This window comes from Aspergillus fijiensis (assembly GCF_003184825.1).
Source record: "Aspergillus fijiensis CBS 313.89 unplaced genomic scaffold BO72scaffold_42, whole genome shotgun sequence".
NCBI lineage: Eukaryota > Fungi > Ascomycota > Eurotiomycetes > Eurotiales > Aspergillaceae > Aspergillus > Aspergillus fijiensis.
Window position 1 is genome coordinate 272547 of NW_024469018.1, and position 26058 is coordinate 298604.

The 26058-nt window shown below is 56.2% G+C and overlaps 10 protein-coding genes across 10 annotated transcripts; 4 read left to right on the plus strand and 6 right to left on the minus strand.

Moving 5' to 3' along the window:
• Positions 1–177: 177 nt before the first annotated feature.
• On the plus strand, positions 178–2401 carry BO72DRAFT_487804 (LCCL domain-containing protein; the record flags this gene model as incomplete). The annotated part of the gene is made up of 2 exons (XM_040947999.1): positions 178–742; positions 799–2401. Exons 1-2 carry the CDS (start codon positions 207–209, stop codon positions 2399–2401), a joined length of 2139 nt encoding a protein of 712 aa, XP_040799090.1. The 5' UTR covers positions 178–206.
• A 443-nt stretch (positions 2402–2844) lies between these two features.
• BO72DRAFT_470412 (uncharacterized protein) lies at positions 2845–7395 on the minus strand (the record flags this gene model as incomplete). The annotated part of the gene is made up of 6 exons (XM_040947030.1): positions 2845–3090; positions 3160–3650; positions 3732–4197; positions 5774–6919; positions 7041–7151; positions 7213–7395. The coding sequence occupies 6 exons, from the start codon at positions 7393–7395 to the stop codon at positions 2845–2847; spliced, it is 2643 nt and encodes an 880-aa protein (XP_040799091.1).
• A 1307-nt stretch (positions 7396–8702) lies between these two features.
• BO72DRAFT_498541 (uncharacterized protein) lies at positions 8703–9340 on the minus strand (the record flags this gene model as incomplete). The annotated part of the gene is made up of 3 exons (XM_040948781.1): positions 8703–8860; positions 8914–9091; positions 9176–9340. The coding sequence occupies 3 exons, from the start codon at positions 9338–9340 to the stop codon at positions 8703–8705; spliced, it is 501 nt and encodes a 166-aa protein (XP_040799092.1).
• Positions 9341–10525: 1185 nt separating this feature from the next.
• Positions 10526–11926, minus strand: BO72DRAFT_383457 (glycoside hydrolase family 43 protein; the record flags this gene model as incomplete). The annotated part of the gene is made up of 2 exons (XM_040941511.1): positions 10526–11308; positions 11384–11926. The coding sequence occupies 2 exons, from the start codon at positions 11924–11926 to the stop codon at positions 10526–10528; spliced, it is 1326 nt and encodes a 441-aa protein (XP_040799093.1).
• A 90-nt stretch (positions 11927–12016) lies between these two features.
• On the minus strand, positions 12017–14175 carry BO72DRAFT_186930 (uncharacterized protein). The gene is made up of 2 exons (XM_040939506.1): positions 13754–14175; positions 12017–12243 (listed from the first exon to the last, which is right to left on the minus strand). The coding sequence occupies exons 1-2, from the start codon at positions 13954–13956 to the stop codon at positions 12108–12110; spliced, it is 339 nt and encodes a 112-aa protein (XP_040799094.1). The 5' UTR covers positions 13957–14175; the 3' UTR covers positions 12017–12107.
• Positions 14176–14395: 220 nt separating this feature from the next.
• BO72DRAFT_383462 (glycosyltransferase family 32 protein) lies at positions 14396–15534 on the plus strand (the record flags this gene model as incomplete). The annotated part of the gene is made up of 2 exons (XM_040941512.1): positions 14396–15449; positions 15506–15534. 2 exons carry the CDS (start codon positions 14396–14398, stop codon positions 15532–15534), a joined length of 1083 nt encoding a protein of 360 aa, XP_040799095.1.
• An 819-nt stretch (positions 15535–16353) lies between these two features.
• BO72DRAFT_434039 (pyrroline-5-carboxylate reductase family protein) lies at positions 16354–17559 on the plus strand (the record flags this gene model as incomplete). The annotated part of the gene is made up of 2 exons (XM_040943224.1): positions 16354–16544; positions 16601–17559. The coding sequence occupies exons 1-2, from the start codon at positions 16496–16498 to the stop codon at positions 17557–17559; spliced, it is 1008 nt and encodes a 335-aa protein (XP_040799096.1). The 5' UTR covers positions 16354–16495.
• A 1491-nt stretch (positions 17560–19050) lies between these two features.
• On the minus strand, positions 19051–20554 carry BO72DRAFT_383356 (FAD-linked oxidoreductase; the record flags this gene model as incomplete). The annotated part of the gene is made up of 2 exons (XM_040941508.1): positions 19051–19870; positions 19929–20554. 2 exons carry the CDS (start codon positions 20552–20554, stop codon positions 19051–19053), a joined length of 1446 nt encoding a protein of 481 aa, XP_040799097.1.
• A 929-nt stretch (positions 20555–21483) lies between these two features.
• BO72DRAFT_487809 (Zn(II)2Cys6 transcription factor) lies at positions 21484–23621 on the plus strand. Its single transcript, XM_040948000.1, has 5 exons — positions 21484–21706; positions 21778–21798; positions 21854–21955; positions 22013–22255; positions 22321–23621. Exons 1-5 carry the CDS (start codon positions 21667–21669, stop codon positions 23553–23555), a joined length of 1641 nt encoding a protein of 546 aa, XP_040799098.1. The 5' UTR covers positions 21484–21666; the 3' UTR covers positions 23556–23621.
• A 117-nt stretch (positions 23622–23738) lies between these two features.
• BO72DRAFT_498547 (NAD(P)/FAD-dependent oxidoreductase) lies at positions 23739–25141 on the minus strand (the record flags this gene model as incomplete). The annotated part of the gene is made up of 2 exons (XM_040948782.1): positions 23739–24860; positions 24932–25141. 2 exons carry the CDS (start codon positions 25139–25141, stop codon positions 23739–23741), a joined length of 1332 nt encoding a protein of 443 aa, XP_040799099.1.
• Between the last annotated feature and the right edge of the window lie 917 nt (positions 25142–26058).

Here is a 26058-nt window from a genome sequence, read left to right on the forward strand (position 1 = left end):
GATCAACTACCGGCCAAGACATCTTTGATAATAAAAGAAATATATCAATAGAAAATATGTAGATATAGTCAATCAAGACTCTGCAGAGATTATAAGCGAGAATGGTATAAAGATTGGTCTAAGGCACTTAAAAAAACATTTTTGCCCGAAGGCCGCAATCGTCCGCCGTAGTCCGGGTCTCTTCCGCAGATCCCGAAATCCCATTCATGGACGGCGAATCAACCATGGCAGGAGCGCCGCAATCAGGAGAAGGATCGAGTTCGCGATCGTCCTCTTTTGAGAAGGGCTCGCAGGAGTATCGTTTGACGGTGCTGGAGCCTGAGCATCATGACGACTCCGACAGCAGCCAGCTGGTTGTGATTGGGCGGGAAAGCTCCGACCTGCGGCCCGATGCCGCCACGAGGGAGCCTCTGCTACCAACTTCATCCCCGATTCCAAGTCAGAATCGTCCCCAAGAGCTCGGGAAATTCTCATGTTCCTTCTCTGGCATCCGTACCTGGATCAAAGGTCCAGTCCCGCCAGTTGAGTACAGAATCACTCCATGGCTAGCCCGCTGGCAGACGGCCCCGAGCCGTTACATTGAGCGTCTCCTTCCGAGCACCCGCGCCAGAGTCTCGCTTCTGGTGGCTGGTATCGCCCTGTGGGGAGTGGTGTTTTTGACCATCCTGCACTATTCGATTACTGGGCAAGAGATTCCTGGATATGGAACTCCAGTCAAGCTATCGTGTCATGCACGACTATGGTACGCCCCCCTACTTGTTTCCTCCACATAACCCAGTCTCACAGTCCCTTGCTCAGGTATAATTCCACAGAGTGTGGTCTCGACGGAGAGGCCTGCCGTCCGTTTGATAACGGTGGCTTTGCCTTTCGCTGCCCCGCTAGCTGTGCGGATGCGATTCTGCTCGAACCGTATGTTGTCGGACCTGCAGAGTACAACTATCGTTCGCTAGTCATCGGAGGATCCCTCCAGGACAATTCCACTGCAGACATATCAGCTAGCTTTGGAAACATAGGCATCTACCGCGGCGACTCGGCCATCTGCCCTGCGGCACTTCACGCCGGCCTAATCAGCAGCCAAACCGGCGGCTGCGGCGTGCTCCGCCGCACAGGCGAGCATAACGACTACCCATCCGTCTCCAAGAACGGGGTCACGAGCATCGGCTTCGCATCCTCCTTCCCGCTCTCCTTCACCTTCAACACCGACTCATCCGAAAGAACCAGCTGTCGTGACCAGCGCTGGCCGCTCTTCACCTTCTCGCTCATCACCACCACCCTCCTTTCCCTCTGCACCACCTCCTCCGCGGGCTTCTTCGCCTCCGTCTACTTCATCGTCTACTTCCAAGTCGCCCTCTCCTCGGACCCCCCGTACTCCCCCGACTACCTGGAGATCGTCTCCACAGCCCTGGGCCGCTTCCTCCCGTGCGCCATCGTCGGCTGGGCAATCTACCACTTCGCCGTGCGGCGCACACTGGCCCACAACCTCCCCGCGCGCTGGGATCAGACCGTCCTCTGGCTGGGCCCCTGCTGGGTCGGCGCCCTCAACACCGACACCTTTGACAAGATCCCGATCTCGCGCCTCACGCCGCACGACCTGCAGCAGCAGCCCGGCGCCATCCCCGCGCTGCTCATCATCGTCGCCTGCCTGGTGCTCATCGTCCTCACCCAGGCCCTGGCCTTCCGGAATGAAGGCCGCCTCCCGCAGATGCTGACCGTGTATGGTGTCTTCGTCGCCGGCATCGCCTTGCTCCTCTCCGTGCCCCACATGAACCTCCGCATCCACCACTACATCCTCAGCCTCCTGTTCCTGCCGGGCACCACCCTGCAGACCCGCCCCTGTCTCGTGTACCAGGGCCTGCTGGTTGGGCTGTTCGTCAACGGCATCGCGCGCTGGGGCTTCGATTCCATCCTGCAGACAGGCGCCGCGCTGCTCGAGGGCGCCCAGCTGGGCAGTGTGCTGCCCGTCGTCGGGACGCCGGTTGTGCTGGGCGTCAGCCACATCGCTTTCGCTGTCGGCAGGGACGCGCTGATGAACGGCACCCGCGGGCCGTTGGCGGGAGATGGGGTGAGTGTTTTGGTCAACGATGTCGAGCGGTACAGAGGCTTTTGGTCGGATTTGGTTCCCGGTGCCGGTGATGTTGTTGTTGATGGTGGTAATGATACGGTCGCTGCTGCTGGTGTTGCTGCTGCTGGGGAGGGATTGTTCAATTGGACGAGGCAGACAGACGGCGAGGATGAATATTTCCGATTCGCGTTTGTGCGCTTGAATGCCTTGGGTGGGTTCTGGTATGAGGATTTCACGAAGCCTGGGATTTGGACGAGGGAGGGGGACTGGGTGGGGTGGGAGGAGGTTGAGAAAGATACGGTTGGTGACGGTGCAGGTGATAATGGTGGGGAGAGGTGAGGAGATGGTTGACAGCTACTTCCGTCATCTAGATTTTTATTGGATTGTTTTGGCTCCCCATCGGGAATCTAGTTGTAAACTGTGTACGTATTTCAATTGCTCTGGGTTGGCTGTTGTTGATTAGGCCTAGCTTGTATACACCGTAGTAAATCGACTTAGAGGTGCTCCCACCAGAAGACTGTGGTCTGATACTCGGGCTCAATGGTTAGGGAAATGTATACAATACATCCATTTAACTCAACGATGCTAATTCCACTAATCCAAAACCGCACGCACCTCAGAAGAACGCCGTGCACATGCATATGCATAAGTTACCCAATCAACCCGGAAAAAAAGAAAGCCATTGATACATCCTCTCCAGACCAGCAGAAGAATCATGTATGTATATATAAAGAAATAGAAAGATCATCGCCCAGAAACAGACACTTGGCACCAAGAACAGTCTACTTCTCCAGATAGTTGTTACACCGGACCTGGATGACTTTCTGGTCGCCGCCGTCGGCGATGACCAAGGCGGTCAGCTCCCCGCCCTTGACGCAGCCCGAGTCCAGACCCTTGGTGTAGGTGTTGATGCTGAGGGAGGACTTGGAGTCGTGGCCGTAGATGACGGTCGTGGCCTGGGAGTCGGTGGCCTGGGCGTCGGCGTGCTTGGTGGATTTGTAGGTGAGAGATTGGTGTTTGTTGAAGAACTGCGTTCAAACGGTCAGCCAACACCTGCTTGGGGGGGTTGTGGGAAAGAGGATTATGTATGGACATACCTTGGTCCACTTCTTCCCGTCGCGACTGGAACTCGGGAGATGGGTGTCCAGATCGATCGTCAGCATGTTCATCACGCTGAACGGATCCTGCTTGTCGTAATCCACCCCGGGGACCAGCCCGCCATGCACCACGGCGACCTGGCCCATCGTGGGGATGTGGCCGACGTTCAGGATCACGGGACATGCGTCGAGCCACTCCGCCTGCTCGTCGGTGAGGTTGCGGGCCATTTGGAGATCTCTTTGGGCGCCGGACGTCGACAGCCCGTCCATGTACTCGTCGCCCGACGTGTCCGTCATGGCGTCCATCTCCGCGAGTTCTTGGCGCACCAGCAGCACGCGATCTTCGTGGTTGCCGCGCACGCAGGAGGCGGCGTGTTTCCGGGCCAGGTCGACCACGCCGGGACTGTCGGGGCCCTTGCTGATCAGGTCGCCGGTGAAGATGAGGTGGTCGGTCTTGTCATTGAAGGTGACTTCTTCGAGGAGGCGTTCCACTGTTTGAATCGGTGAAAAAGATTAGCCACCTACTGTTCGAAACAACAGGAATAGTAGTTTTGTGGAAGGACAATACGCACACTCCATCCGGCACCCATGCACGTCCCCCACCACAATCAACCGTCTTGTGCTCTCCGCGCCCGCCTTGGGCGTCTCCTTCGCCGGCAGCAGCGACGAATCCAACGTCTTCAGCTGCAGGACGCCCTCGAAGCTCGGCAGCGCATTGGTCCCGTACCACCCGCCCACCGTCTCCTTCGAGTTCGGGTCCAGCGACTTGGTCAACTCCGAGTGCTCCTGCAACCGCGGCGACAGCACGAACTCCCAGCCCAGCAGACAGGACAGAAACAGTGTGGTGTAGATGATCGCATAGCGCCGGAAGCGCGGGGCCGTGACGATGGACAGGACCATCTGCACCCATCGGGGCGTGTCGGAGCGGTCGGGCGACGACCCCGACGAGTACTTGGTGTTGGATTGCCATTCGTTGCGCACGTAGTCGATCAATGGGCGCGTGTATCGTTTGACCCGGCGGGTGGGATTCAGCGCGTTCTGGAGGAAGGGCACATCGTCGGAGCCGTCGGAGGAGTAGTCGAGACTTTCGGTGTCGTGGTGGTGGTAGTGGGGATGGTGATGGGTGGATGTCATGGTTGGTGATGGGGCGGTCGGTCGGTTGATGCGATGTGATGTGATGGGCGGCGGTCGGGGGTGGTTGGGCTGGCTTCTAGACACTGGATCTCAAGGGAGTCAAGGATTTTCTATGACAAAAACACATGAATGCAGGTCTAGTGGGTAGGAGGGAAGATGCGACAGAAATTTACGAGGTCATAGAGAGTAGAATGTAGGGGAGAGGAGGGGGGGTGGGTTGTGGGTATGGGTTTGATGGTTGGAGAGGATCGTCAGCCTCGTTGGGGAAGTGAGTTAAAGGTACGTACGGGTTTATGGGTGGAACACAAGTGTCGGGCGACGCCTTGCTTCAATGGGATTCGACCGCGGGTCCCGTGGCCCGCTATTCCTGGTGGGGCTTAGTGCCTTGGTCCTGCCGCCAAAGGGACCAGACCCCGGTCTATGCCCCTTCCGGCTAGTCCGCTGCTATCTATATCTTACTCCGCCATAACCGACTGTGTCGGATGTTGGCTTCTACTGTAACGGCCTTGATCCTTTGCGTGCCTGTTCTCAATTATCATTTAATCAGGCTTACACGCATTGACCTAGACAATTAAAGGACCTTTGTGGTATGAAGTATATGCTTGATTGATCATACTAGTCGGACGATTAATTGCAATCGAGTATTCCGCGCCTCACGCCGGGATGAGATAGTCACAAATGCACTGACCTGCATCACAGGTCCATGTCTTACAAGTTCTTGGACAATCAAAGCTCACGGCGCTAAATGATGACAGTCTTGATGCCCTTGAAATGTTGGGGAAAGGAAGCGGGCTCGACCATGCTTCCTCATACATTGTCAGCATCATAATCGCCGCCACACACGCTCGCACTCGAACAAAGGACCACATAGTCCCCACCCATCGTCATGTCTTCTACCATCCGGATCACCATCTCTAGCGGTAGCCTAGCGGGAGTATCACTTCTTCACGCTCTTCTCCCCCACAAACACCTGGATGTGCACATCTTTGGCCGTCGGAGTCAATCGAAATGCGCTCACAGCCCTCGAGCTCATTGACTCATCGGCAATGCAATGCCTCGAAGCAGCGGGAGCTGTTCCGGCAGTCGAGCTGATGGAGCGGGCATTGAAGCCTTCAGGTATGTTTCACTTATGCCAGTGGCAGTCATCCGACCCTCTTTGTAAAACACACGGAGCTTGAGTGGCGCAAGACTAGAACCTGGTTACAGGGCAGGCTTGGATGATACTTATCTTCCTACGCGGCCACATTAAGCCTAATTGCTTGCCAATCCTAACTTGAGATCATAACAGTATCGTCTCATGTAAGAATCAATCAATATTTACCCACTCGCTATACAGAATCTAATCTATCACACATATACAAAAATCGAATTCGTGGTGATACACATGAGCGGAAGCGCATCAAAATCGTGGCCAAATGATGAAAGCTCGAGCTCACCGATATTGTTCGTAGAAATCGATCTCCTTCTGGCGCTTCCGCACCATCTCGATCGTCTTTTCATCGTACAGTTCCTCGAGCGTCTTGCCCCCGAGCAGAACCTCCTTCTCATGGCGGGTAGCCTCATCCTTGGTCATGCAGACCAGGTTCTTCATCTCGACAGGCACATAGGTCTGGCCCTGCTGCATCCACTCCGGGTCCGGGGCGAAGCCGCGCGGCGGCCGCTCCCATGGCACCAGGCAGACGCGACTGGGGAGACCGCTGACGGCGCTCTTGCCGCGCCAAATCTCGTCGACCAGGTAGCCGACATCATCCTTGCTGACGGGCAACCGCAGGCCGACGAGGGTGGGCCCGTACTCGGCGCGGGCCAGACGCTCGTGGGTGCCTTGCAGGGCGGCCAGGACGCCGTCGTACAGCTTCTCGCGGCCCTTGCCGCCGATACTGTAGTCCTGCGGGTAGCCGGCGATGGCGCAGATGACGTGGTTGGCGAGAGTGTAGCCGAAGACGGCGGGCATGGTGCCCAGCACGGGCAGGATGCGCGCGCGGAAGTCCGGCAGCACGCTTAGCTCGCCCACCTGGCCCTTGGAGAACTCCTCCTCGGCCAGGGGCAGCAGGGTCGCCTTCCCGGGGCCGGGCTTTTCCGTCGAAAACACCACGGGGATGCCGGTCGTCACGCCGAGGAGCTTGAGGCGGCGGCGCGTGCTGCGCGACAGCGGGTCGTCCGTGCTGTGCGAGATGTCCCCAACCGTCACGCGGGTCGGGTCCGACTTGCAGCCGGCGCCCATGGCGGAGATGACGGGGATCCCCTGGGTGTGGCAGTAGTGCAGCAGCTCCACCTTGGAGGTGATGTTGTCGATGCAGTCGAGCACGAAGTCCGGCTTGCGGCCCTTGTCGCCGTCGTTCTGCGCCCACGGCGCCAGCAGCTTCTCGGCCACCGATCCGCCGAACAGCTCGTTGCGGCAGTCGAATTTCACCCACGGCACGATCTGCTCCAGGCGTTTGCGGATGCAGTGCACCTTGGGCGTGCCCACGTCCGCCAGCGTCGCCAGCGCGTGCCGGTTCAGCGACGAGAGCGTCACCTGGTCGAAGTCAATCAGCCGGATCTTGGACACGCCCGAGCGCGCCAGCGCGGCCACCGCGTGCGAGCCCACCCCGCCGCAGCCGACGACCACGATGTAGGAGGATCGGAGCTTCGCGAGGCCCTCGTCCGTCAGGAAGACGCGGTTCCGGGCGAGCTGTTCGAGGATGAGGTCTAATCACGGATGAAGCTCGTTAGCAACGAGGAAGCTTTTGACTCCGTCCGGGGTTAACCCGTGGCATACCGTCATCGTAATCGCCTTCTTGTGCTCGACGGGCGAGAGCGGCGCTGCGCTCGTCTTCTTTGCTCAGTTGCGTGGCGGCGGAGACTCCATAATCTGTGAGCTTTTGAACGACCAGAATCAATTAGCTTCAGAAGTTGCAGTATTCTTTGGAGTGAATGTACCTTCTCTGCGTGATGTTGTTCGTCGATACTTGGGATCGAGGCCTTGAGCTGCTGGACGGCTTCTTTCCGCCGAAGCGCTTGGTAGCCGAGAATGACGCCAGCGACTGCGGCGCCCGAGAGTACGGCCGTAGCAGCCAGCTGCGACTGATGGGAGCTACCCTGGCGCTGAAGCCAGGATGACATCTTTGCAATTGTACCTCTATGGGTTGGTCTCGGAGTTTCCCGTGTAGGTGGGTAGGTATAGGTATGTGCCGACTAGTGTCGCAAACTATAGCAGAGAGTCAGAAAAGAGAAAGATCCGTCGCATCAGATCAAGATCGCATTGGACAAGTTGCGGGTTTATCCATGAGTAGTGATGGAGTGATACACTAACCTAGACAACCCAGATTTCAACGACAAAGGTCCCCTTTGCGAAATGTTACGTAGTTCCAAGGCAAACTTGAAGCTCGAGTGGAGAAACCGCTCGCCGCAAATCTGACATAAGTCACGTGCTTCCGCGATGACTTTCTCTGCCCGCGGGCGCGCGTCTCCGCAACACCCAACCAACTCCCCGACGCGGTTGATCATCCATGAAGCCTGGAACAGTGTTTTCATGAGAACACCCAGTGCAGCAATTTCATTTCTATTCAATAAGAACCAATCCTCCTCTCAAGCAACCTCGCTGCGAATTTCCAACCCACAAGCAAGATTTCCACCATCCCGATGACGAGAACACCACACAAAGAGCTTTATCTCATGACACCTTTTCCAAGGGACCATTATACCTAGGTCCGGGCAGTGGACTTCATCTTTTTAGGAACTCTGGAATGGAAGAAGACATCTGTCTAAAAGTGTGAGTGATTGAGAAATTGAACAGAGATCTAAGGGATTGGTGGAAGTCTCGCCTTGTGGTGTTTCTTTTCCCATGTATAGGTTTGTTTGTCTTCTCCCCAGCATTGGATTAATGTTCTTGCTATATTTCTGATAGGATGTGCGCTGCATGCGAAGATTTGAAGAGGCTACCACGTCTTGACAGACCGGTGACTTTCTCAAGAACCATTATACTCCATAAGGTGTTGCCCCTGAGCAGGAGTGTCGTTACTCAAACTAGCGAACTCCTGTCTCAGACACATCGAAACGATACGGCTGCTATTGTCGCGGTCTATCTTGGTCAACGACGTGTCAACATCGTGTATACCACCCTACCCTCTACAAGAATACTGCTGCCCAGCGGCGCAATTTGGAGGATGCCAGATGCCGAGTGCTTTTGAAGAGAAACGCCGGCATATAGGCACCACCGAACCACCAAAGTCCGGGAAGACCGGCCCAAATTATCCGAGGTCAGCGCAGGGGAGAAGGGGGAAAAGCAAAAGGCTATGTCCCTAGACCTTCCCGTGGCTAGACCCCCAAACTGAAGAAATGCCGGTTGGGGAAGAGCCCGCGACTCGTGATTTCTTAGCGAGATTTCGCGAATTCTAACAGGAGGACTGCTACTGTTAACCCCACCGGGGTCACAGATCGGCCAGTAAGAGCCACAGATGGGCCTGCAAGAGCCAGGTTTGAGGCGAAAGCCGGAGACAGGCCAGAGCCAGTGAGGCCAGAGCCAGTGAGGCCAGAGCCAGTGAGGCCAGAGCCAGTGAGGCCAGAGCCAGTGAGGCCAGAGCCAGAGCTAGAGAGCCTGAGCCTGAGCTACAGAGCCAGAGCCACCAGAAAAAACCAAACAGCCAGAGCTAAAGAGCCGGAGCAAGAGCCTAACAGCCTGTGCCTGAGCCAGACAGCCAGTGCCACCAGACAGGCCAGAGCCAGTGAGCCAGAGCCACAGAGACAAAACCAAATAGCCAGAGCTTAAGAGCCAGAGCCAGAGAGCCAGAGCTAGAGAGCTAGAGCTAGAGAGCCAGAGCTAGAGAGTCAGAGCCAGCCAGCCAGCCAGCCAGCCAGAGCCACCAGACTCGCCCCAGCAAGAGCCCTCAGACAACAGACGAACGGCATCCAAGGAGGCCAGAGACAAAGCAGAGACAAGCGAAAGCAACAAATAGGCCCGAGCCAACTGAAAAGAGATAGCAGTGGGGCCCGGAGCCGACACCACTCCTTGCATATTTGTCCAGTTCTTGACCTCGGCTAGAACAATGACTTCCAACGAGGTAAACATGGTTCGAAGATTTAAGACACCATCTCAGATTATCATCCAAGAAAGCTACTGTTATATCATGCTTCAAGAGACATACATCCCTGGTCACCAACACGTGACGGTTGACCACGAACACCCTGAACACCACACCCATATGATATCACGAAGGCGCAGGAACCCAGTCGATGTTCGAATCTCCGAAACCGAATACCAACCGCAAGAAGCATCCCCTTCTTCATTTCAGCACCCCAGCACCATCACAAATGGCGAGGATATAAATACAGCCGGAAAACCTCCCGCATTCCGTTCGACCATTCGTCATGCTCCATGTAAAACTGAGGCAGCTAACCACCTTGACCCATCTCCTGTCCACCCAGCCATATGATACTGCTCCCCTACCCCTTACTTCAAACAACAAATCGCAACATCCCTCTACCACTCTCTTGCCCGCCGAAATGATGACAAACCATCAAGCACTCTGAGGCTACATCACTTGCTCCGCCTGTTCGCCTATCAAAGGTAACGACGTCGAGCATCTGCCGATGACGAAGGAATATTCAATAGTAGTTTTCAATCTGATCAAGGCGCGGCACTCACCACCACATCCATAACTAAGAAAATCCTACAGGGCCTCAATGACACCCCACCTGCTTCAAGCAACTGGCATCTAACAAGACCACCACCCTGACACTGACACAGCATAAAGTCCTAGGCCTCCCGCACATGATGCAGTACGATGGCATATGACTCGACCTGGTTCAGGTGGCATACAGAGTAGATGAACACCCTTCACATTCTTCCAGACCGCACTTACTCAACTATCATTTATCACTCCCTTTACCAAATCCAGCTCACGAACCACTTCAGTAGACAGACCATGGCCCGGTGACGAGGAATTTACCCAAAAGCCAAAGTTGTATGGTATCCGGCTGACTCGTGACACGTCGTGTTGCGTCTACAAAATCAAGCCTGGAAATCAGTGAGAACCTGAGAGCTAATCTGAGGGCCATGCAAGTCTGCTCGTTGATTTCCTTTTCTTCTTACGACATGATGTGGAAGGGCATGCATTAGAGACGGTCCGTGGTTTAGTATCCTTATATAGTGCTGTACAGACGGTATTGAATGAATACAGTAAAGATCGTTGATAGAGTCGTCAAGACGTTGCTTCGTATCTTCGAGTGTACAGTGACCATGGCTACAGCTTATCTACACACTTGCTCTTACATAAGAGCCCTCAGTTCCATGCTGATGATCCGTGAATCGTAACACATTACAGGTGATCTGCACAAATGCGCCGGCCGTCCTTCCGAAATAAAGTGAAGCAGGGGTAATGGTCGAATTGGCATGAATCGCGATAGCCGCCGCATGCAAACACCGCAACTTGCCACAGTTCGCATGAAACACGATCCGCGTGCCGTCCCGCGAAACGGTTGCGCCACCGGGCGACTTGAGCCCGAAGTCGCCGGTCTTGAACAGCGCCCGGTCCGCGCGGGTGTAGGGCCCCTTCAGCGACGTGGCGTAGGCGTACTTGACGTCGTACTTCGGGGAGGTGAAGCAGTGGGAGGAGAAGAACAGGTAGTAGATGCCCTGGGCGGTGCGCAGGAGGTTGGGCGCCTCGACCAGCGGGCCGTCGCTCTTGTCGTTCTGGAGGATCTGGTCCGGGTCGCCGACGGGGGTCACGCCGTCGGCCTCGAGCTCCTGCAGGAGGATGGGGACGGGCAGCACGGGCTTCTTGCCGTTGTTGCAGTCGCCGCCGTGCCCGATGCTGTTGGCGTCCGCTTTGTAGACGACGTAGAGCTTGCCGTCGACGTCGCGGAAGGGCGACGGGTCGATCGCGCCGCCTTGGTCGCGCGGGCAGGCCAGCGGTTTGCGCTGCGGCACGTAGGGGCCCAGCGGGTTCGTGCCGTTGGTGACGGCGACGCCGACGCAGTGGTGGTAGACCCAGTCTTTGAGTTCGCCGGAGTAGTAGAGGACGTATCGTCCGTCGTCCTGAGTTCACGTCCGGTTAGTAAGTTGCTGGGGGCTTGGGTGTTGGGGGATGGTGGCAGTAGATGTGGTACGTACGCGCTGGATCACGTCCGGGGCGTAGTGATTGATGTCTGTCTCCCAGCCACTCAACGAGGGCATGGCATCGTGGCCGTCGAGCAGCTTCCACGAGCTGAAGTCCCTGGACGTCGCGACGGGTACATGAGGCACTTCGGAGTTGTTCTTGACTGCATTGGTGCCGTAGGTATACCAGGTGCTGTTCACATGGAGTAGCCCAGGATCTGGAAAGTCCGAGAGGACCTGAATCGGTTGGTTTGCTGCGTTGTGATAGCTGGGATCATCATGGGATTTGTTCCTCTTCACCAAGACTATGGGAACCGTGATGGCGATGACGATTATCGCCAACGCGAAGAAGGCTAAGATCGACACTGTCAGGATCTTACCCCGCGTCCAGGGTCTCGGGCCCCTGGCGGAGGAATCTGACGACGATGCACTGTCGGGTGACTTCAGTACAGATATACCCTTCTCTGCACCGGATTCAGGTTGTGTAGATCGGGAGCTTGGCTTTGCGGGCGCCCCGAACAGGCTCCAGATCCCTCTCGTTCTCTGTTGTGTCTCCATTTCCGCCTATGTTTCTCACCATGCCCCGGCTAGCCGGAGGGTATGATCGATCGTACCAGGGTACCATTCATGTGCGTATGCAACGGTAGCTGAACCAGATACTGCTATTCAGGTTTATAGCACACTCAGATGGAGTTTTAATTAGAAAAGACTACGGTGTTTCGCAACGCGGGGTCCCGTTTCAGACAGAGAATCGCAGCGCTGATGGTAATCTAAGGCAAGCACGCAAATTGGCGTCAGCATAGCGAAAGGAACTGGCTGACCATTTCCAAGACGTCAGTTGGCCGGATTGAACAGCCACTTCTGGACCCCGGGATCTACTCGGTAGTACTTCATGTTAGCCAGTCGTCTCTTGCAGCCGCGGGCTAAGCATCCGCTTTGACTCAAGGGATGAGCGCATTGATTAGATCAGCCGCCACCGGGATCATGATGAGGTCTTTTCTTCTGTATAAGGAATTTGTGCCTGGGAGCATGTGCATGTTGACTACTGAAGTATAGGCCAGCCATTGCTGGACCATTGCTAACGCTCAATTGACCATTGTCCTTGAATCAGCGCTGAGCTGACTGTTTTCGCGTTTACAGCCAGCTCAGGTGCAAAGACAATCACACTCGGAGCATGTGTTGAGGACAAAGGACATTTGGACATAGCACAGAGTGTCTTGTGCTCAAGGTCAATGACGTTGTGGAATGACGCTGATCAGGTACCGTAGCATTCAAGCAACCATGATCGAGAGGTTCTCATCCAGGGTTGACTTTCCAGTGTTGTTCATTATCTTTCATTCATGAGATCTGGTAAGAGACTTTTCCGTGGCTACAGCCTGTGTACCGCTTTCAGTAACTATCGGGTCGGGTAGCTTTCATCAGCCACTCTCAGGCCGAGAATGCTCCCACGTGTATTGTAAAAAGCGGTACTGTCCCGTAAATTTCAATTGTAGCGAAAAGCTCGAGATAAGGCCTGTGGCAATCTGAGACTCGAGACGGTTGTAGAAGGACAAGCGTCTTGACGAGATTCCTTATTAAGCATTGCGGTGATTGAGTCATTTTCAATTTGTCAATTGCCCGTGAGTTGGTGATTGTGAATAGGAGATTGTGGATGGAGGAAATACCGAGCACATGAAGCGGGAAGAAGGGGGAAGAGGAAGCGGGAGTGACAGCCAGCAATCACACACTCAGACATATTCCGGAGTACACCAGCTGCAGCTGAAGGCTTGTTTCCTTTACAGCCGAAGGGCAGGGCCAGACAAGCGCCGAAGCCAAGTCGGATCCATGACGCGGCTTGCTGGAGGGTGACGCAACCCCTTCCCGTATGCCTTCCACCACGTTCAATGCGACCGGGGATATTCTTGTCACTCTCGGATCTTAGACGTTCCATAGTTGATCATCATCAGGACTGAAGATATCCCCCGTTGATTCAAACCCCGAGCGTAACCTTAAAATGTGGTCTGGAGTCTGGAGCCTTTGGACATCCGACAGGCAGCCTTGCGATCGCAGGTGGATCTGACGGTAGGGCCGAAAACGGCGGTGCAAACCGATTGTGCTGTGGGGAAACAAGGAGAAACAGGAGAAACAGGAGAGTGTTGCAACCTCAAACTGCTCGATAATCAGGTACACCCGACGACCTGACCTGTTCCATGAATGAAATCACGGTAGAATAATTTACTCGAGTAGTTCGTGGGAAAGAACGAGAGGGACGATCATCTTCCCGTTGCAGGCAGAAGTCGATAGCACCAAGGTTGAGGTTGAGGTTGAGGTTGCAGGCACTTATGTTTTCCCCCCCTGGGCTTGGATTTCCTTGTGAAAAGACACGAAGACAAAAGGAAGACAGACCTATAAGAAGCAACCAAGAGCCAGCTGGCCGCGTCTCTGGTGCATGGGATGTGCCGATGCCTGGATGTACTCAAGTATGTGTAGGGATGTTGATCGGGAAGAATTGACAATTTGACGCCACCAAAAAGGCCGTCGTCACTCCCGAATCCGCGGGCTCCACCGACCAACACCAAACAACTTAACTCCCTCCCCTCTTCAAACATTGAATCAGTTCTCTTTTATTTTTCCCGCGCTGGTGTCGTACAACCGACGCCTGTCTGGATTGACCGGTCTCTTTTCAAATATCTTATCTTCTTTGTCGCCCCCATGGCACGGTTGCAAGAGCCCTAGTTCACTCATCGTTCTCTGTCGGCCTTTTCAGCGAACGCGCAATCCATCGCACCCGTTCGCTCTGACGCCTTTCTGACGACGACAGCCCTTTTTGCCGGGACACTTACGGCCTACGGATATGCACAATCGGGGACAGTTCCGTGGAAGAGACACCAATTGACCTTGGACCAAGATTGACGATTGACATTGTCTCGGGGAAGCCTGCGAAAGTGGGAAATAAAAAAAAACATCTGGGGAAATTCCTGGAGCTGTCAACGGTAGCCCGGATTTAGCCGACTACAACAACATTACCTCCCCCCTATTTGCGCCACGATGCTCACTTTTCGCAAGTCGCTTTTTGCGGCCGTGTTACTGATCACCTTCATCGTCTTTTTCCGATCTTCGCATTCCTCCCCGTCCGTGTCGCCGCCGGTGCCCGCCTCCGCCGCGAAGGCCTACGACGATGGCCAAATAACGAATGACCAGCCCCAGGAGCAGAAGCCGGACAGCAATAAGCAACAACCCCTCTCCCCTCCTCCGAGCGCCCCATTGCGCGACCGCTTGCGTTATCACTTTCCCTACGATCTCAACGGCAAATTCCCCGCATACATTTGGCAGACATGGAAGTACACTCCCGAGTCGATGTTTTTCTCGGAGGAACTGCGTGACCCCGAGGCCAGCTGGACCGAGCTCCACCCGGGGTTTGTTCATGAGGTCATCCCCGACGATACTTTGCGACATTTGATCAAGTATCTTTATGGATCGGTGCCGGACGTATACGAGGCCTTTGAATCCATGCCTTTGCCTGTCCTCAAGGCCGACTTCTTCCGGTATCTCATTCTTCTGGCGCGGGGCGGGATCTACAGCGACATTGACACAACGGCGTTGAAGCCCGCGTCGGACTGGCTGCCTTCGGAGCTGGATCTGACGACCGTCGGAGCTGTCGTCGGGATTGAGGCGGATCCAGACCGTCCCGACTGGCACGACTGGTATGCGCGCCGAATCCAGTTCTGCCAGTGGACTATCCAGGCCAAACCGGGCCACCCGATCTTCCGGGACATTGTCACCTACATCACCGAGGAGGCGCTGCGAATGAAGAAGGCGGGAATCTTGAAAGTCGGAAAGATGGATAAGACGATCATGGAGTTCACGGGACCGGGGGCCTGGACCGACGCTGTCTTCCGGTACTTCAATGATCCCGAGTACTTCAACATTGAGCCGGGTTCTACCTTGAATGTCACTTACGAGGACTTTACCAATTTGGAAGGGTACAAGAAGGTGGGGGACGTGGTGGTACTACCTATTACGAGTTTCAGTCCGGGTGTGCACCAGATGAATGCAGGAGATATCGACGACCCGATGGCATTCGTCAAACATAATTTCGGAGGTCAGTTGCGGTTGCTTTTTCGTACCTGTCACTCAGGATGACTAACACTCTGATAGGTACATGGAAGACCGACCCGTCTCTTTAAGTTGGCCCTTCGGATCCATATATTCGACGCGTGCTCGGCGCGGCGCTTGCTGCTCAAGACGATGAATCAGGCGACTGGGCGCCTGATGTCGACCTGGCGACTGCGTTAGATGCCAGTATTGACTCGGCTATTAGACCGAGAATCGCAAACCCACAAGGAACAGCCATCCAGGCTGAGCTCTTCTCGAGCGGGAACCGAAGCCATGAACATGGCTAATGTACTTTACTCATTCGAACCTGGCCTGCTCTGTACAACCCGACCCGACAGGATCAACGCCATCGGCCATGATAGGCTCTACCATCATGGCAAAGCCATGAGAAGGACATATTCTCTACCCTCTTGTACAACTGTTGGCAACACGTACCACGTCATAGACAAGCCAACGAACTGGCCATACGGTGAACAAATTGCACCAAACCATACTCGTCACTTTCGACGAACCCAAGTCCTGCTCAGGACAACCATGCTTGATTCTGCGTGTTCATATCACGATTTCCCTTACCTCACGCGATGTTGATTTCCCGTCGTGGGTTTACTGGCTATTATTCATGTATCTATGTGACTTTTCCCCAACAAACCTATATCTATTTAGTGTTATAATGCCCCACCGGCCTGGGAATGTAATAATATTTTCTTCTACACTTCCTGTTGCAACATACTGAGTAGGTAGCCACAAAAAGTGATGGTTTTGTGCAGCCACTCGGAGTGGCTCCCGGACTGCTCTGGCTCGCTCAGTCAGCAATCTCTGGGCTCGGAGCAGCTCCCGTGAGGAACAACAGCCTCTTAAACCGAACTATATCAGGTATCCACGTATGTGGACCGTACGCTTCGCTTCTCACTCACAATTTCCGCCAGTTCTCATAGTATATAAGCAATTGCATTTCACGTTGCACAGCTTGTCAATTCGCCGTCGCTTCTATCGCCACAGCACACAACCTCTACATCCAACCACCTCGAAACAATGTCGACCAACCCAACCAGCGAGCAAACGCTCAGTGTCATCGGCTGCGGTAAGCCTTTACTCTCCCCTCTTGCTCCTTGAGAGAAAAACTAACATCCGACAAAGGAAACATGGGCACAGCCATCCTCAACGGCCTCCTGAAAGCCCAGACCCAAGCCCAGACCACACCCCCAAGCACCAGCACCAGCACCAGCACCAGCACGACCCCAGCGCTCCCCAAATCCTACATCGCAACCACCCGCAGCGCCACCTCGTACACCAAACTCACCAACCTGTTCACCCCCTACCTCACGCCCACCGACCCAGACAGCCCCAAGGTAACCATCCTGCACGGACCGGACGCCAACCTCACCGCCATCCAAAAAGCCACCACGATCCTGCTCTGCATCGACCCCGCCGACATCCCCACCTTCTTCGCCGACGCGACCCTCCGCGCCGCCCTCTCCGGCAAATTCCTCATCAGCATCGCCGCAGGCTGGACCCGGTCCGCGCTCTTCAACCTCGTGCCGGACGTCCACGATCTCCAGATCATCCGCACCCTGCCCAACATGGCCGCGCTCGTGGGGCAGAGCATCACCGCGATCGAGGTGCCCCCTGGCGCCCCTACGGATACCAGCGAGGGCAGAGCCAACCCCACCGACGCACACATCACCCTCACCCAAACGATCTTCTCGGCCGTGGGCCAGACGCAGCTCATCCCGCCGGCCCAGATGACCGCCTTCACGGCGGTGGGGGGCTCGACGCCGGCGTTCGTGGCCGTGTTCGCGGACGCGCTGATCGAGGGCGCTGTGGCGATGGGGTTTCCGCGGGGAGATGCAAGGACCACGGTGCTGCAGGCGTTGAGGGGGGCGACGGCGTTGATGCAGGAGGGCGGGCTGCATCCTGCTCTCCTCAGGGATCAGGGGACGTCGCCCGGGGGGTGTACGATGGGCGGGTTGATGGTGTTGGAGGAGCGGGGGTTGAGGGGCACGGTGGCGCGGGGGATGAGGGAGGCGGTTTCGGTGGCGGGGTTGATGGGGAGGCAGGCGGAGGGGGGGGAGGGGTTTGTTAATGGGACGCGGTAGGTGGCTTTGGGCTGAGGGAGCGAGGGAGGGAGTTTGTGGTGATAAGGTAGTTGGGTATAGTGGCTTGGAGGGGACTGGCGTGGTGTACTGTACTACGCGCGATCCGATCAAGTAAAACCATCCCATCCTGAACCGTGATAACTACCATAGCCCAAATGAGACTGGATTCTCCACTGCAAAGGGTCTCTATTCTTCTCACCCATCACTAACAGCGTTGACTCCCGCAGAAGCGGTAGACCTATACCTACTAGTTACTCCTGCAGCCCAATCCTCGACCTAGAGCAACAAACACAACACCCAATGCCGACCTAATCATATCCCACCATCAACAATAAGCTTCCATCCCTATGCAGCAGCAATCGACCCAGCGCCAGCAGAACGACCCGTCTCTGTCTCCGCCCGCATCGCCATCATCGGCCCCGACTCAACCACCGCCTGCTCCCTCTCCATCCTCCGCCGAGGTAGCTATATCCAACTCTCTACAGGGTGCTGTTGCTATTCCCCCCTCCCACCTTCCATCTACACCCGTCCTCCCTCCCCGCAACAACCCAACAACCCCCCACTCTCCCAAACTATACATACCCCGTCACCCGACCCTCCTCCTCCCGCTCCACTCCCCCCCAAACCTCGCGCGGAACCGCAGCATCCCACACCGCAACCGGCAAGGCCGATGGCCCCTCCGCGCAGATCGGACGAGGCAGCCCCCCCTGAACCCACCTGCATTTCCTCTACTTCTACTCCTATGGGAGGAGGGGGTAGCGAGCCAAGCAGAGCCCGAACCGCAGCCCATTGGCGGTGGCGTAGCGGTGCACTTTCCGCGAGGCCTACGGCGCGGCTGGTAGCGGGTTTGCCTGTGGGTTGAGTTGGAGTTAGGTGGGAGTGGTAGATCTTTGCGTGGCCGTGGCCGTGGCAGGCGGCGAGCGGCGAGGTGGAGGGCGTGGCTGTGGGTGGTGGTCGTGGGTTAGCGGGTGCTAAATAAGGGTGTTGACCAGTTAGTTATGTGAGGTGTGTAGTCGGTATGTGGCTTGGAGGAGGGTCTGGATTTGGTTAGTTTGTAGTCTGAGAGAGATGCGTGGTGTTGTATTGGTGTTGTGTTGGTGTTGTGGTGGTGTTGAGGCCAATATGATTGCTACCGGGATTGTTTGTGGGGTCCATTGTGTATGTATTGTTGTATGCATAGGATGGGTTGGTTGTTGGGAGTGTGTGCGGATGCAGACCCGAAGGACGGAGCGGAGAGCGGCTGGACTAACCGCTGTTGCTGGGATCCGCTAGTACTAGTATATACCGCTGCGGTACAGCTGCATTACGGAGGGTGTATCCGAGGGTATTGGAGATTGAAGTATACAGACACCAAGCATAACTCCTCTTTCCCCGCATCGATATCTCGTAAGGGCAAACTTATCCCAGGTATGTGGAGACACTCCCGAGTCACAAAAGATAGACAGTCATAATCGTTATAGTCATTCTATTTGATAATATCCGTGTAGATAGCTAAGATCGCCCGAGCCCAGCCCGGATCCTCCGCTTCACCTCCGCCTTGAGCGCCGCGTGCTCGGTCATCGTCCTGGCCACCGCATCGCGATTCTCCGCCGCCCTCCGCAGCAGGAAACTCAGACACTCGCTCATACTGCCCCAGTGCAAGCACTTGTAGACGGCTGGGGGGGGAGCAGCCCCTTGTTCCGCGCCCGTGAGCTGCAGCAGGCCGTAGGTCACCCCGTCCGCCATCCCCATCAGCTGCCCGAACTCAACCTTGCACGTCGGGAGGTTGGCCCGGACGCGCGCCTCATGCAGGTTGTGCGCCGCCACCGCGCTGTCGATATTGTGCGTGGCCAAGAACAGGTCGGTGGCGGGGAACGGGCAGTTTTTTGTTGCCCCGAACCCCTTGTAGTTCTGCTGCAGGATCCCCCGCACGATCGTGTCGTAGGCCCGGTCAGTGTCCTCCTTCGTGTCGTGGATTAGGTGTCGCGGATCGCTGCTCATGTAGGCGCCGCGGACGAGCTTCAATCCCAGGGTGAAGCCTTCTTCGTTGGCGAGCTTCAGGTGCGCGGCGATCAGTTCCGGGGCGGCTTTGAGGTAGGCTTGGAAGGTGTTGTAGATGACCGCCTTGCCGTGGCGATTGTACTTGCGCATCATGTCCAGGGTCAGGCTATGGATGCCCCCCAGGAAGGCGTGTTGCTCTGCGTCCATCAGCAGCCGGGCTTTCTTCTCTACCACGCGCTGGCACACTTCGTCGAGTGCCTCGACCATCTGGGCGGGGACGGGCTGGCCTGCGGCAAAGGCCTGCGTCACCTTGGGGCCGGCACCAGTGAGTCTGATCCATTGTTAGTATTTCGTCCAAACTAGCAATGGTCATTTCTAGAAACACTCACTTCGGAGCAAGGAAGTCTCCCGGGCCAAGCATGTCCACCGTGCGGAGGACATCTTCCCTCCACGCTTGGATGTGCTCGCAGGTCTCTGTCGATGCAGCCTTCTCCAAGGCTCTCGTATTGGCGAACCGTTGCTTCTCCGTGCGCGAGTCCTGCACCGTCTCCCGCGTGTAGGTCAAGATCACTCCCTTCACTCCCGTGCTCTTGATCTGCTGGATGGTTCGGTGCACCTCGGCTTCCTTCTCTCCCGCACAGAAGTGGTCGTAGAATGTCTTTCGTAGGAACCAGTAGATGAGTGGGTTTCGTTCCACATCCAGCAGAAGGCTGCGGGACTTGGAGAGAAAAGATAGGATGGATAAGCTGGGCCCTAATAGAAGCGGGTGGGAGGAGACGGTCGTCACCAGGAGTGACCGCAGCAGCACGCCTGTCGGAATGACTGAGTGGGCAGAAGCAGACGCTGCGGCCTTCTTGACCTCGGCCGGCGTGTTGGCCACCACGGGGGCAACGCTCTCTCCACTTATGGACGACCGCGTGGAGACATATCGCTGATGTCGGAGGGCCAAAGGAGCTCGGAATACGGCAATGCCTGTGGTGCCTAGGTTGGAGGTTGCCCTTAAGGAGGCAGACATTGCTTGAGATAGTCAATGATGGTAGAGAGGAGTGATGATGCGAAGACAGACTCTTCCTCATGCCACAGCCATCTTTATAGCCCTCTTGTAGGGTTTGCGGGGTACATGATATGCTTGCAGCGACTAGGACTGATAAGGATGGGGGGTGATAATCTCAATTCCATCTATTGCTAAGCTATCAGACCCCGTGTGCGAGGCCCTGCTGCACGTTGAGCAGCGGAGTAGTCTCATCCATGTCCAGACAGGCACTGACCACTCGTGACATGCCCCGGATCGACCGTACTGGAGAGCAGTTTGATACGGTACGGCATTGAAACACAACCCAGCTGCAGGGTTATCATCGGAGGAAGAGCCGATGGGCAGGCAACTACTGATTAGGACTCGGCGCTGCAACCCGTCAGTGGGAGCTTGAGGGGTAGAACCAAGGGGGTTCTGTTGGGAAGTACAGTAGCCCCATGTAGTAGTGAGTACTAGAGTATCGGATATTAGAGATCAGAAAGGCTTGGTTGAAGCATCGCAGTCATGGTCATATGGCATCGACGCGGTTGCTCAGACGAGCTCTCTTCGAAGTATGGACAGACTCTGGAAAATAGCAGGAGTCCCTCGCTGCGAATGTGACGCTGTTGGTATCGGTGAATACTCCAGGGCATGACTGAAAGAGGCGAGTCTTCCGGCACATGTCTTGCATAACTCGTGCATCCTATCGAGCTGATAAGAGAGTCAATCCAACTCCTCAGTCACAGATAAGATAAGGGTTATGGTTCGATGTTGGTGCAGCCATGTCGCAAGCGCCAAGTGAAGTGAAGTGAGTGATGATGATGATGATGATGAAGGAGAGGAATTGAAATGACTTGTTCCCATCTCAGCATCTTCCGTGCAGCCTCCTTGCTCTGCATTCCAGTGTCTTTCATCTTGCCAGTGTTGATGACCATCAGACCCCGCATGAAGCAGAGGGAAAGCCGTGAGAAACCAAGAGAATCCCGCCCCGCATTTTGCCACGAGCAACCGAAGACCGCATCAAACAACTCTTCTTCCTGCTTCTCTTTTCTTGCTTCCTGCTTCCTGCTTACTTCAAGTTGTCCCTCTCGAAACACCCTGAGAACGACAGAATCATGAGCGTCAGAAGTCGAACCGGTTGCTTGAATTGCAAGAGTACGGGTCCCTGCTACCCCATTGAACTCGTCCCCATTGTTTTCTCCACTGACCTGTCCCCGAATCTACAGAACGGAAACGCCGTTGCGGAGGTCGGTTCTCGATCCCGTCCCTCATTCACCCTGACGCTTGCTCACACGACTACAGAAGAGAGACCTGCGTGTAGAAACTGTGAGGTCCGAGGATTCGACTGTTCTTATCTGTTCGAAACGACGCAACCGGCGCCATTGCGCTTCAAGATCTCTCTCAGTATGCGCACCGCCCATCCCCGTGAACTACCGAGCAGCAGTAACCATTCTCCCACAGGCAAAGGACACCGATCTTCTCCAAATCGACGAAACCGTTGGCAATTCCTCAGCGTATCCTACCATGATGCAGATGTATTATTATGCGAACAGTATCACCATCTTCCGACACCGTCCTCGAAACAAAGTATAGATCGCGACAATCAACCAGACGATTGCCCCACCAGACTCAACACGGAACCTTCGCCCTTCACAGCTCTTCTGATAGACTGCAGCGAGCTAGAAACCCAGTTATTCCAATACTGTAAGCAAACTGCACCCAAGCGCAGCTAACAACCACGATCAAGGACAGAAAGCTCACAACCACAGATCTGCAGGTCATATGCAAAGTCCGAGTCTTCCAAGACGAGCCGCGCAACAAATTCCGCTCGCTCGTCATCCCCTTCTGCTCGCGCCGCAAGCCCCTCTGGTACGCTGTGCTCTCGATGAGCGCGAACGACCGCCGAGCAGAAGAGGCGGTGACGACGACCACCATCAACTACGCCCAACTCTCCCTCTCCTACAAATCCCTCGCCCTGCAGCTCCTCCGCGAGTCCCTCACACAGATGGAGGACGTGAACGAAGCTCTCATGACGTGTCTGATCCTATGCTCGCTCGAGATCGCCTGCGGCTGTCGCCCGGACTGGGTGCGCCACGCGCAAGGCGCCTTCGCCATCATCAACAGCTACGGCTCGGCCGTCGACCCGGAGATCTTCTTCTTCACCCAGAGCTATTTCCAGTCTCGCGCCCTTTTCTTCCGCACCACAGGCTGCAACCCACCGCAGCATCAGACAACAACAACCACCACCACCTCCCCGCCAGACCACCACCCCTCCACCCTCTCCAAAACCCCAACACCACCACCACCAAAAACGACCACCTCGCAGCACCTGCCCCCCGAAATTTTCCCCTGGGACATCTACCTCCACGACACGGCCCACAAAACCACCTACCAACCGCACATCGGCTGCTCGCTCGGCCTCCTGGACATCATCGCGCGGGCCACCGACCTAGTCACGCACAAACAAAACCTGCGCTCCAGCGGCACCAGCTCGCTCGCCTCCGAGGGCGCAATGATGCACCAAGCGATGCAGCTGCGCAGCGAGCTCGACGCCCTGGCCGAGGTATATCCCGCCCCGCCCACGACCACGAAAGACCGCGAGTACCTGGCCACCTGCGGCCAGTGCTTCCGGCTGGCGGCCGACCTCTACCTCCAGCTGGCCTGCGACATCCCGCTGACGCAGCCAACGCTGCAGAAACTGCTGGGCCGGCTGCTCGACCGTATCGGCCGGGTCATCCGCGAGGACCAGGAGCGGCAGCTGTTCCCCATGTGGCCGCTGTTCCTGGCGGGGTGCCTGTCGGCGGCGGACGAGGCGCGCGTGCGCGTGCTGACCTACTTCTCGTATCTGACGCAGTCGTGGCCCGTGAGCAACGTGGGTGTGGCGCGCGAGGCGATGGAGACGGTCTGGAAGTACCGGGATCTCAATCCGCATGATTCTCCGGCAAGTGGGCTGGATTGGCAGGGGATTCTGGGGCGGATGAATTGGACACTTGCCTTGTCGTAGTTTTCTTTCTTCTTCTTCATTTTTTTTCGGGCGTGGTGAAAGTGTATTTATGTATGTATGATGATGATGATGATGCAAATGTGATCAATGTCATGTCATTTCCTGGAACAACGACCGTTTCTCGTTTTCCAATCAATTAACAAGTAAGAAAAAACCAAACACCAAAGAATACTACCTATGTATTTACAACCTCGCCCCGGGAACCGGCTTGATCTCCGCAAACTCCCTCGTCGCCCCCAACCGCCAACTCACGTCCCCGCCCGCCCACTTCTTCCCCTTCTCCTTCTCGTCCTGGCCCACAGCTCCCTTCCACCGCCACCGCTTCTCGCCTTGCTGCCCCTCCTTCACCAACTGTGCCACCCACTCGCCCACAATCGGCAACATCTTGAACAAATGCCCGGAGTCCCCAGAGCAAAGCGCCACACTCCCCGCGGACCCGGGCACGAAATCCACGATAAAGTCCGAGTCCGCCGTATCCGCGAACCAGCACAGCTTCTTCTGCACGAACGGCCGCTCCGCCAACGCCGGCAGCGCGTGCTGCAGCAGCTTGCGCATGCGGGCCTCATCCTCGGGCGGAAGCACATTATCGCTCTCGCGGAGGGTCTTTGGCGGCAGCGACACGCCCGTGGCCGGGTCGGTGTTGATGTAGCCGCCGCCCATGGGGCAGATCTTCAGCAGGTTGGTGGCCGGGTCGGGCTCGAACAGGAAGCCCAGGTCGCGGGCGTAGGTGACGGGGATGCCGCGGAGGGCGCTGGTCTCGTCGTCCGTGAGGCGCACGTGCCCGATGGACCAGGATTTCGCGACGACCTGCGGCCCGATCTCCGGCAGCAGGGTGCCGGCCGCGGCGCCGACGGCCACGATCACCAGCCGACAGCTGTGGACTTGGCCGGACTGCGTGCGCACGCCCGTGACCTTGCCGGGGGAGGTGGCCACCCCGCCGCGCAGGAGGGTGGTGATCGTGCCGCGTTCGGCGCCGAGGAAGAATTTCACGCCGATGGATGCCGCGGCCTCGTAGACGGCGCGCAGCGCGTTGGCCGAGTGCGCGTAGCCCGCGAGCGGGTTGAAGTAGCCCTTCCACCCTGGTAGCGGCCCGTTCAGTTGCCACGCGACGTCGCGTGGGATCTGGGTGGGGTTGGTGATCGTGAGGAGTTTGTTGGCGAAGAGCGGGTGGTTCTTGATCGTGGCGAGGAAGCGTTCGAGGGTTTGGGTTGCTTGCTGCGGGCCGATGCCGGAGACGCAGTGCAGGAAGCCTGTTTGGTGGTAGTGTGGTGCGTATAGCGGGGTTTTCCAGCCGGCGATGGCTTTCTGTTTGTGTGGTTGCGGTTAGAATGGATGCGATGCGCGGTTGAGTGTAATGGGGCACAGGAGGAGCATACAAGGGTCAGTTCCGTGTACCACGGGTCTTCATATTCGGCGCGCACGATCTTGTTGATGTCGTATCCGGCGGAGAAGCGCCCAGGAACCTGGTCGTCGCGCTCGAAGACGGAGATGTCCGTGTATCCCTCCGTGGCCAGTTGGAGGGCCGTGGAGAGACCGAACACGCCGGCGCCGATGATGACGATGGGATCGAATTTGGAGACTGGCATGATGTTTGACAGTAAACTGAGGATGAGGTTGGGTTTCGAGATGCGGATGCTTGCGTGGGACGTGCGGGATATATATTTGTCTCGTCAATGATGGCCCTCGCCCTCTTGGAGTCATCACACCACTCTGGCCGTGCTATGAGCTGTATCTGCACTCGTTCGCATACTGGATGCGCGCACAGCTCGCTGTTGCAGTTAGTTTATCCCCCAGTCCACCGGCAGGTGGAGCTTATCGGTGCTCACTGATTGTGATCGCGGATCCAAGCATGCGGGTTAGTTTATGCGATACGAGCGGGATACGCAGCCGACGGTGGAGGCCGTTTTGATACGGTATCACACAAAGGCGGGGGTTAGCGTGGTTGAGGATCGGCGGTTAGCGCATGCGATCCATCCTTGCAGGAGAAATGCACTTGCACCACAAGGACCCTTCGGGGTTATCAACAGAAATGGATAGATAGATTGTCCAGAAATCTATGCATTGCAATCTCTCGACGGGTTGAGCATGGAAAGATAAGGGAACAAAGAGCACGCGTCAAAGTAGCAGACTGCTGGTCTCCTGGGTTGCCAGTCTTATTTGAGGTGGTGCAGAGTAAACAAAATAAAGTCAGCCGCGGAGGGAGGGGAAGACTGATCTGCTTAGTCACTCCTGCTGCCTTGCCATTGCTTTGTAGCTGTAGAGGCATTAGAGCTGGTACACAGGGAACATTTGCCATCGCATTAGATATGACAGCTAGCTCTGCCAAGTGAGTGAATAATAATTTGGTGATTCTAAATCACGAAACTTGACTAGAAGCAAACCACCACATGACCAGAAGCCCAAAGGCAGACTACGCTGGCAGTTGGAGGTGTAGCACGGGCCCAGCCTTATTTTGTTAAAACAGGATGCAGGGAGCATATATTGAGAACAAATTCTATTCAAA